Source organism: Marmota flaviventris, chromosome 5 (assembly GCF_047511675.1).
Source record: "Marmota flaviventris isolate mMarFla1 chromosome 5, mMarFla1.hap1, whole genome shotgun sequence".
NCBI lineage: Eukaryota > Metazoa > Chordata > Mammalia > Rodentia > Sciuridae > Marmota > Marmota flaviventris.
Window position 1 is genome coordinate 33,142,964 of NC_092502.1, and position 11,066 is coordinate 33,154,029.

The following is an 11,066-nucleotide window of genomic DNA, read 5'->3' on the forward strand; positions in this document are numbered from 1 at the left end:
TCTCATCAGAAGCCTATGCAGCACCTCAGGCAGAGTAGGCTTACTGCCTGTAACTCCCCGAAAGCAGGTGAGCGACCTAGAGGGGGCGATGTCAATCTCTCAAGACAGAGACGCTGGGAGGGCTAAAACCCTGCCTTCTTGACACACATTCATGGGCTTGGGGAGCCATAATGGTTTTCGGGGATTCAGTTCTGGCGTCCTTTCTGAAGAGGGCAGCAGGTGCCCAGGTGATCCCCTCACCTGCGCTGGGGAGCTAGATGTCTCCAGAGAGGTGGGCGAGGAGAGGGCCACAGAAGCCCCCAGGCTGAGCGAATGCGGAACAAGGGGAATGACCGTGGGCTGGGGTCACTCGATTTTCCAAGGACAGCCTTCCTCCGGTGCAAGCCGGAGTGGGGGTGGAGTGGGAGTGCGCGGGGCGGGCCCGCAGTGGCCCTGGGGCGGCGGCGCCGGCCGGAGGGGGTGGGGAGGAGCAGCCGCCCTGTACTTCCCCTTCGCAGCTTAGCTCTACAACAGCCTGATTTCCCCGAAATGATGAGGCGGTGCCGGCCAATGGGCGCCCGAGCGGCGCCAAGGAGGCGGAGCCCGGCCTGGGTTGGGGGAATCCCGCTAAGTGTTTAGATTTCTCCGCGGCGCCGCGGCCTCGGCAGAGCGCGCCACTCCTTCGTCGAGGCAGGACGTGTGCCCTAGCCTGCAGAGCCGAGGCCAGCAGGAGCAGTGCCCAGCCAAGGCCAGCCGTGCCCAGTGGACCCAAGACCCGGGCATCCTCTGCCTTATCTCCGCTTCGCGGGTCCGCACAGCAGTCCCCGCCTGGTCGGGAACCTCGGGCGCCGCCGGCGGATCGCTCTTGCTGCAGAGGTGAGCTCGCCTTCGCGGCTGGGGGACCTGCGGCGTCGAACAAAAGGCGCGCGGGACACCAGGAAGTGGGGGCCAAAAACCCCAACCCGGAGAGTCGCGGGCGCGCGGCGTTGCCCGGGCCCGGCGCGGGCTCGGGAGGGCGCTGGAGGAGCTGCGAGCGGCAGAGCGGGGAGGGCGGGCCGCGGCGTGGACCGCCCACTGGCCGAGGTTGCCTGCGCCCGGCCGCTTTCGCAGATCTGCGTGCGCGGAGCTGCCAGGGGCCTCTAGGTGGCCCGGTACATTGGTCGCGCGCATCCACACGCCATGTCAGGGAACTCGAGTGTCTGCCCGCGCGTAGGAGCCCTGTGTTCCTGGGCTCTGGCTTTTGCCTGTCACAGGTTGGCGCCCTTGCCCCAGGTTTCGGGCTGCCTGTGCTGGTGGCAGGGACTGGCTTGCCGCCCTTAGTGACTGGAGGAGGTCAGGACTTATATGGGGGGTCATGGACCAGGGGGGTGGCAGGAGCCGGCGCCACAGGTGTTCCTTGAGCCACTTCTCTTGAGGAGGGGAAACCAAGCCCAAAGGAATTGCGCGTCCTGGCGTCAGCATTGTGGGCAGGGTGGCTGTCAGGCATAGAATGGGTTGGGGGGGGGGGGCGGGGTGAGAAGGTGTCCAGGATCCTTGGGGACTGAATACCCGTTAGGGAAGGTGCACAGCTTATGGCGACAACTCAAATCAGGGAAATTTCTTCTTGGCATAGGGGTGTGGGGGGAACCCTCCCTTTTTAAAGAATTTTTTTAAAGAATTTGGGTTTTGAGAGAAAAGTTTTGGTTTTAAGATATCTGTGTATTTGGTCTCTTTTCCTGCACTTAAGCCCTGAAGCCCTCACTTGTACGCCCACCTCCTTCTGAGAGGGCTGGGACAGGATGAAAGAAGGAGCAGATGTTTTTGCCCAAGATGTTGAAACAATTTGGAGAGCAGTTTTATTCCAGTGCAGGCTTCCTTTCCCATGTTTGTTAAGTCCTGTTATCTGAGGGCAGGAGAGAGTAAAGATCTGGGTGTGAAAATAGGGGAGATTAAGTGAACTCTGGTGGAACAAGGTAGTGACCAGGATTGTTCAATAGACTCCAAAACAGGAGCCTTCTGTCTTCTCTTTACAGCCAACATGCCCATCACTCGGATGCGCATGAGACCGTGGCTAGAGATGCAGATTAATTCCAACCAAATTCCGGGGCTGATCTGGATTAATAAAGTGAGTGTAACTTCTTGGGTTTTTCTGCTACTGTTGTTACCCATGTTCTTCAGGGGACCAAAGCTTCAGATGCAGCTCAAAAAAGGGAAATGATAAGGAGGCAGGCAGATGTGTTTCCCAGTAGGTTCTGCAGTGGGTGTGCAAGGCCCAGGCCTGGGCCCTCTTTGCCCAAGTCCTGTCTTCTTCCCTTCTCAAGGTGTGGACAGTAACCCTCTTAAAGGCACCTGAAGTTTCCAGCAGCCAGACTCTCCCAGCATTTGCAGAGCTTGAGTTCTTATCTCCTCCCAGGGATACCCCTACCACACACACAGCATTCTGCAGGGCTCTGGCTGGGCAGATGATAGGAAACAGAGAGGTGGGTACTGCTGGGTAGGAAGGTGGTTGTCTCAGCAGAGAACCCAAGAACTAACCTTTTTCAGTTACTCTGACCTAAGAAGACTAACTGCTACACTTGGGGCAAGATAGACTCTGTAGACTTAGTATCAATAATAGTAGTAATAGCAATATTAGTATGCATAATAGTAATGGCTAGCAGCAGTTACTATGTACCTTGCACCTTGCTAAGTATGTTACTTAACTTGTGCTGTTTCATTCTCACAGTAGTGCTGTGAGGAATGGTCCAAATAAGGACACTGAGGTGCTGAGAAGTTGATAAGATCACATAAAAAGTGATAAAACCAAGCTTTGAACCTGAACAGTCTGATTCAGAAATCCATAGAGCTAGCCACCAGTAATAATGACAGTAAGACCTTAATCTTCATTTGTCAGTGTCCCCACACATGCTCTGGTTTTTACCCTCAGGTATATTTTCTTGTTTCAGAGAGAGGAAACTGTGGTGCCACAGGTAGTCACATTCAGGTCTGGCCCAGTACTCCCTGAAGGGTGTGATCAGGACCCCCTGTGTAGGAGCCAGTTGTCCCAGGTGTCCTCAGCAGACCCATTTAATAGAAGAGTTTCCATTTTTACTTCTGTTTTGGTGCTAATCAGCCAGAGCATTCAGATCAGTGCTGTGGGGGAGAGGACTCTGTGGGTCCCAGCATATCTGTAATGTGCATAGCGGTGTTTTTGCTGAGCTGTTGGTACCACAGTCCATCAGAACCCCTCCTAAGAGATCCAGAGTGGCCTGTTGAAGCCAGTCTCAGGACTGGTCAACCCAAACCAGATGGGGTGAAAAGGGGAAGTCAGCTTTTTCCCAGACCTGGGGGGCTGGGCATACTCAGCCACAAAGCCTGTGGTCTCTGAGCTGACACAGCCTCTGTGTATTTGTGTGTGTGTTGTTCAGGAGGAGATGATCTTCCAGATCCCATGGAAGCATGCTGCAAAACATGGCTGGGACATCAACAAGGATGCCTGTTTGTTCCGGAGCTGGGCCATCCACACAGGTGTGTCTCTGGGACTGTGTCCCTGAGAGCTAGGGAAGAAACAAGGGGAGGCTCAAATATTCATGCAAAGGCCTGATCTTTGATGTCCCTGATCTCCCTGATATAGTGTACAGAATTATTAGTGGGGGGGCAAGGGGCAGACCCATATTTCTGAAGGATGAAAATTGATGTTTCAGCAAATTCTTAAAGGGATTTATAAAGCCAAAATCTTAGAAAGCAATAATAGTATTAATACTACTTGAGGGAGTTTGTGGCTAAAGTTCTCCCTTGAAAAAGAAGTCGTGAGCCAGGGCACTAAAAGAGATCCATATCTTCCTTTTTTTCGAGGGGAAAAAAAGGTCTTTGGCTCAAGGACCACCTGGTTGATGATTGGTCTCTTTTTATCTTAAAGTGATGGGGCTCTTGGCCCAGCTTAGAATAGTCAGTCTACCTATTAGTAACTGTTCTTTGCTGGCCTCTCTGTGCTCACTCCTAGTTTGGAAGTATCAGATAAGCTCCAGTCCCTACCCTCTCTCTGGCTGCTGATAGCACAAGCAGGGAATCTGGGCATGGTCCAGGACAAAGCACATTTTTGTGGGGAGGGGCACTCTAATGCATCTGATTGGGCCCTTCACTGAGGCTTGCTGGATGTTTGAGCCAAGCTTGGATCTTCCAGAAGCCCCAGAGTCTAGAGCCTGCAGAGGGTCACTAAGGTTTCACCAGTGTGGGCATCTGGAGTACTTTTGCCTTATTCTTCTCAGACAAGGGGCAGCTGATGATCCATTTCACCCTCTTGCTCTCTAGGCCGATACAAAGCTGGAGAAAAGGAACCAGATCCTAAGACATGGAAGGCAAACTTCCGCTGTGCCATGAACTCCTTGCCAGACATCGAGGAGGTGAAGGACCAGAGCAGGAACAAGGGCAGCTCGGCTGTGCGGGTATACCGGATGCTTCCACCCCTGACCAAGAACCAGAGAAAAGGTAGCCAAGAGCTCTGGGTCTTTGGGGAGCCCTTGGGAGGAAGGGAAGAAGAAGGCCAGCTGGGCTGGCATTCCTATGCCGAGGTTGACAGCCTGTCTGCCCCACAGAGAGAAAGTCCAAGTCCAGCCGAGACACTAAGAGCAAGGCCAAAAGAAAGGTGAGTATGGTCCTCAGCAGCTGGGCCTTTTGTCACTGTGGGTGAGGGTGAGCAGTGGAGAGTGCTACAGTGGGCCTAAGCTGCTTTCTCCCTCCACAGTCATGTGGGGACTCCAGCCCTGACACCTTCTCTGATGGACTCAGCAGCTCCACTCTGCCTGATGACCACAGCAGCTATACAGCTCAGGGATATGTGGGGCAGGACCTGGAGTTGGAGCAGGCACTTACTCCAGGTGAGGATGGCTTTTTATCTTGGGTCCAAGAGGCATTGTGCTGTCTTGGTAGCAGAGGGTGGCCTGTTGGACCAGGCTGAAGGGTGCAGGGTGCCTGGTATCTTGCAAACTAACAAAGCACACATCCTTGACCTTTGGTTCCTGCTGCTCCCCAGCACCATCACCATGTGTTGTCAGTAGCACTCTTCCTGATTGGCACATCCCGGTGGAAATTGTGCCGGACAGCACCAGTGACCTCTACAACTTCCAGGTGTCACCCATGCCCTCCACCTCTGAAGGTTTGTATTGCTGGGGCCTGGTCTGTCTGCTTGACTGTTTGGGTCCTGAGAAGGGTTTTCTGAGGGAGAAAAGATGCTTAGAAGGCCACCAGCCACCGAGCTGATTGAGCTGGGCATTGTCTACTCCCAATTCCCATGGGCATGAAGCAAGCCCCTGGGATACCAGGCAGGCAGTTTAGAGTGGACTACAGTACCTTGGTGGGCTGGGGAGAAGAGGGAAGGGATCAGGGGCTGTGTCTTGATCTAAGGTTGCTAGTTCTCCTGGCTCCTCTGCAGCCCAATGCCTTAAAGTGAGGAAGGAAGTGAAGGGGTGGGAAGAGGCGTGACTTCATAGTTTAGGAGGCTGAGTCACCAAGCCAGTGTCTTGTTCTGGAATGTCCATGGCAGATGTCTGCTGGGAGGCCAGTGGTATGTGTGTGTGTAGGGACAGGGGACCCTGGAGGGACTGGAACTGCAGGGCCAATATGATCTACTGCCATCCAGCATCTCTGCTCTTCCCCATCCACAGCTGCAACAGACGAGGATGAGGAAGGGAAATTACCTGAGGACATCATGAAGGTATAGCCCCTTCCTTCCTGGCTTTCTTTTGAAGTGGACATTTCTTGGTGAGGAGAGAGAGAATCAGAGCTTCTAGATCAGAGGGTGGGCAGCTGCTGTTGTCCCCTGACTACTTGCATAGTCCCACAAGCAGCATATCCACTTGGTGGGGACCATTGCCCTTCTTGGTTGGGAAAGACGCTGGGTCGTGAAGGCTGGTAGGAAGCTGTGTCTCCAGTGAGCCTTCCTAAAGCAAACTTGAGGGCCCCAGACAGAGCTGTGAATCAGCCACTATCAGTGCCAGGTCCCTGGCCCGTGTCCTCAGTCCCAACATGCCCAGCCCTGCTAGTTTGGGAAATGCACATCAGGTTTCAATAATCAGCCTTTGGGATCTGTAATATGATGGCTTTAAAAAAATTTTTTTTAGACAAATTATCCTCCAGTTTTTTTTTTCTTTCTCTGCTTCAGTTTTAAAAATGAATACAAATGGGGCTGGGGATGTGGCTCAAGCGGTAGCGCGCTCGCCTGGCATGCGTGCGGCCCAGGTTCGATCCTCCTCAGCACCACATACAAAGATGTTGTGTCCACCGAAAACTTAAAAATAAATAAATAAAATATTAAAAAAAAAAAAATGAATACAAAACATTTTCGAGGTAGTTTTTCCCTGGCTCTGCCACATTAGCACAGAAAACTGGGATGTGGATCCAGTTCCTTTTCTCTAGCTTTTTAGTTATCTTTTCTTATTATGCTGTGCTTTAAGCCTCAATCCCAGTTGAGGGAAGTGGTAGAGATACTCTTGCAGAGGGCAGGAGTGAGAAGAGTGGGAAAATGACCCAAGGAGCAGGGCCTGTGTGCATTTGTGCCTCCCAGATCCAGGGCCTGGTTCTGACTGCTGCACATCAGCATCCATAAGAGAATGTGAAAATGCTCAAGGGTGTGGTCCTGATTGGGAAGCCTTGGCTTATCAAGGGCAGGCCACAGGGTGAATCTTCATGGGAAGGCTGCTGAATGCTTCTTGCTTTGTCTCTAGCTCTTGGAGCAATCTGATTGGCAGCCGACAAACGTGGATGGGAAGGGGTACCTTCTCAATGAACCTGGGGCCCAGCCCACCTCTATCTATGGAGACTTCACCTGCAAGGAGGAGCCGGAAGTTGACAGCCCTGCGGGTAAGAAATCCCTGGATCCTTATGGTTTCTTGGAGAAGGGAAACTCATGCAGTGGGTGGGGAAGGCTTGGGAGCAGGGCCAGGAGACAGTAAGGTAAGTAGCTATGTTCCTGTCCCCTGTGGTTTACCTAAAGATGGTGTGTGCTTGCTGCTGCCTTGTGGACAGTGGAAGCTCTGTCTGTGACTTAGGGACAGGGCTGTGTGGATGTGGACTGGGGAACACACCTTATGTCCCCACCCCACTCCTTACATAACCTTCCTTCATCTTCTAGGAGATATTGGGCTCAGCCTACACCGTGTCTTCACAGATCTGAAGAATATGGATGCCCTCTGGCTGGACAATCTGCTGCCCCCAGTCAGGGTGCCCTCCATCCAAGCCATTCCTTGTGCACCGTAGCTGGGCCTCTCAGCCTCCTTTCTCCCTAGGCAAACAAAACTTGGCATCATGGTGGCTATGGTACATAGAAGCTGGACTCCTGTGGGCCCCTCGACATAGCAAAGTGTGACCCCACTGCTAAGCAGGGATGGGACCTCTATCTTTGGGTCAGTGGACTCTCAGAGGACCTGGCAGGCCAGGGTCTGGGTTTGCCTTGTGCTGTAAAGCTGGCCCTGCCTCCTGATAATTAGGGGTTGAGGTTCAGAGATTGGTGTGTCAGGTGGACTTGGACAGAAGTTGGCCTTCATATTTTCTCTGTGATCCCAGCTACCTGGAGAGGGTCTCTCTGTCACTGAGTGGCCCTGCGGGGAACAGATCAGTGACCTCAGAAGAGAATAGCGCCAACTCCAGGGCTGGCTCTGCACTAAGAGACAATTGCACTAAGTGAATCTATTCCCAAAGAACCCCCTCCCTTCCCAGTTGAGCCCTGGGGACTGTTCCAAAGCCAGTGAAATGTGAAGGAAAATTGGGGTCCTGTAGGGTGGTGTCCCTCAGCCTCAGAGGAGTGCTGCCCTGCTTCATACTTCAGATGAGGGGCTTGGGAAAAGACATGGCACTTTTTCTTGTGGACCTTGCCACATTTCTTATCAGAAGTGTACACTAATGTTTTCCCCAAGCTCTTGGCCTTCGCATTTATTTATACAGTGCCTTGCCGTGTGCCCACCACCCCCCTCAGGCCCTGGAAGCTCTCAGCAGGTCCAGGCAGGGAAGTGTGAGCGTCTTGGTATGACTTAAAATTGGAAATGCCATCTAGCCATTAAGTCATGTGAGATCACATGTAGACATGTTTATAAATATGTATATATTTGTCTTTTTATAAAAAGTTAATTGTTTATGAGGGATGTGTCCTTTTATTTAGAAATTTGTAGTTAGTTTTGCTTTTTATGGAAACATTCTGATGGAACTCATCATTGGCACCATGCCTGAGCCTGGGTTTGTTGAGCACTGACTTGTATCTATCATGCATCCTTTCAGTAATGGTCATGGAGGAGATGGCAGGCAGGAGGACAGTCATGTCACAGGGAATGCTCATGTAAATGTAGTTACTTGCCAATGACTTTTCAGCCATAGCTGGGAGTTAATTCCAGGCTCCTGGGAAATGAGGAATGTCAGGTTTTTAGTTCTTCTAAGGTATATGCCATAGACTATGTGTCCTGCTGAACACCAAAGTTCTACTCCAAATGTCCAACAATTATTATGATACAATCACAGATGATCAGAACAGACAACCACCCAAGAAATGTCCCCAAGGTGTGTTGTGATGGCCATCACTTCCTGTCCAATTAATACAGTGATAGAAACACTCTTTCTACACTGTTCAATTCTGTAGGCACTTGCACGAGCCACGTGTGCCAGTTGAGCAGTTTAAATGTGGCCAGTGACACATTCAGGAACAAGTTATTTTATTTAGTTAAAATGTGCCTGCTAGTTCAAGACTAATAAAAGTCTTGAACTACGTGTGTGTGTGTGTGTGTGTACATGCGCTGGGTATTGACCCAGGGCCTGGTGCACATGCTAGGCAAGCACTCTACCACTGAGCCACATCCCCAGCCCTCAAGACTTATTTCAACAACAACAATCACTCCATAGGTGCTGAACACCAGTCCTGCAGTGTAGTGGGTCCTTACACAAATACATGAGGAAAACCTTGGCTGGCCTCACATGAAGCAGATTTTTTAAATTCCATATCTTCCCAGAGTTCTGGCTGGGCTATTACACACAATCTTTATAAGGGGATATACTTGATCAGAGCAGTGGTTCTGAAAACTATAGTTAGGGAACCACTAATATATGATAATTCTCCCTTAAGGTCAGGCCCAAATTGTACAAAATGTCTGAGGGTGGAAGGTATGGGTTTTAATCATCTCTCTCCCTTGTCTCTAGCCCTAGGGCATTAATAGCACCCAGCAGTAGGTAAGTTGAGTGCATCACCTAGGGAACAGGGTCATGGCAGTGATAGCATTGCTTAGGGATATGGATACATGTGGATATATCTTCCACGCTCAGTCCCAGAAATCAATAACTGGGACCAAGGCTCTGGAAGGAGTGTTGGCCCTTGGTGGGAAGGGAAGGCTAAATGAGAAAATGATGAGTAAATGGGAAAAATGGGCAAAGTCTGACACATTTTCTGCTGAGCTCAGAAAGTACAATTCTCTGATCTCAGAAGCTGTGAGTGGTAGCTCCTGCTGGGTGAGTGTACGTGGGAGCCTGGACAGGCCCCCATTGTAAGCCCTGCACATCAGAAAATCCACTTGGGGTTTTCAAGAGTATCTTCACCTGGGGGCAGAGTGATGGACAAGATAGCCTTTTCTAGCTCTTCTAGGACCCAGTCTTTACCAAGAAGAACTAGACTGGTCAGCCTCCTGTGGTTTCTATCTGGGATTTTCTAGCTGGTAGCATTTAGGTAATGATGGTGGGGTTTGGGCTTGTGAAGTCAGATAAAGTAGACTGAGAAGTGATGGGAGGAAGGAGAGAGTAACCCAGAACAAACATCAGTGCCTACTTCTGCCTTGTCTACTCTGTCCTGATCCCTAATGGAGAGTAGGCAGTGGGTATTATGAAGTCCCAGCAGCTGTTGAAGTCTCTCAAGTACTAACAAGCAAAATTCATCAATTACACATTACCAAAATGATAGAATTATGCCCATCAGTCCCTAACCTTCAGAAAGAAGATGGAGACCTGCTGCCCTCCAATTCGTGGGACTAACACCTTGGGATGTCCAGAGAAGAGTTGCCAAACTCTGCAACCTCTCTCCCAAGACAGTGAAGTCCTGGGGCTGTGTGGGATACAACCAGACCACCATGGACCTTAGCCCTTGCCCAGAAGACAAATATGATACATAAGACCCAACTGCTTACCTGAAGGTGATGGCTGTTGGTGGTAAATCGTTAGCAAAGTGCCTGAAATGTAGCAACAACATTATAATTTGAGCCTGAAAGTTTAAGATCATTCTAAGAACTTGCCGATGCTTCTGTGGGTCATTCCTAAGAGTTTTGGTCTAAGCACTCCTGGTAGAAGCTCTTGATTGAGGGAGCTAGGCAGTCTTTGAAAGGTGTTTCTTTGGGGTTGTGATGACATCATGGTTATCAAGAACCACTTTCCAATGGGATAAGCTAGCACGTGGGGCTCAGCCACACCAGGTGAAACTCCCACAGTGGGCTAAGTTTACAGATGTTTAAGGGCATTTCTGGGTCAGTAATAAGAGTTCTCTTGCCTTGCTCCAAAGGTGTCACTATAAATGGACTGGTTTGTTAATTCAACTCATTTGGCAATGGGAAGAAAGCTACAGGCAAATATGCAAACTATCCCTTCTTGGTGTATCAGCTTTCTCAGAGAACTGTGTGCAGGATGTTGTGACCACTCTGACTTCAGGGATAAGATCTCTGGACATCTCCAGAGGTAGCCTGCCAAGGACAGAACTGAAATTCTGGGAAAAGCCCTGGGCTTGGTTGGAGGTGGAGTTCTTTTCTCCAGAATGATGCCTTCTGGTTGGTGGAACTGGGGCACGCCCAGGCTGTCATTCTCTAGGACCACTGAGTACAGATCCCAAAAACCTCTCAGGGATGCCAGGGAGTGGAGCAGGGGTTATGTATTTTTTTTGCAAGTCACTCTTTTGGAGCACACAAGAAAATGTTTTTTCTCTGTTAAATGTAATGCCATTTCTTGGGCAGGACTCACCCTCCACACCCAAGATGTGTCAAATTCATAGGAACTCAGCATTAACATTTTTCCCCTTCTGCCAACTGTCACAGAGGCAGGAGGCTTGGGAAGGAATGGGGAACCTGCACATGCCTTATCCAGGGGTAAAAGCACTTGGCCGGGAGGAACTTGGCTTT

The 11,066-nt window shown here is 50.7% G+C and overlaps 1 protein-coding gene across 1 annotated transcript; it reads left to right on the forward strand.

Moving 5' to 3' along the window:
* The first annotated feature begins 633 nt into the window (after nucleotides 1-633).
* Irf1 (interferon regulatory factor 1) lies at nucleotides 634-8,068 on the forward strand. The gene is made up of 10 exons (XM_027949580.2): nucleotides 634-855; nucleotides 1,992-2,083; nucleotides 3,366-3,465; nucleotides 4,249-4,425; nucleotides 4,533-4,582; nucleotides 4,682-4,814; nucleotides 4,970-5,092; nucleotides 5,601-5,650; nucleotides 6,660-6,795; nucleotides 7,067-8,068. Exons 2-10 carry the CDS (start codon nucleotides 1,997-1,999, stop codon nucleotides 7,189-7,191), a joined length of 981 nt encoding a protein of 326 aa, XP_027805381.1. The 5' UTR covers nucleotides 634-855; nucleotides 1,992-1,996; the 3' UTR covers nucleotides 7,192-8,068.
* The last annotated feature ends 2,998 nt before the right edge of the window (nucleotides 8,069-11,066 follow it).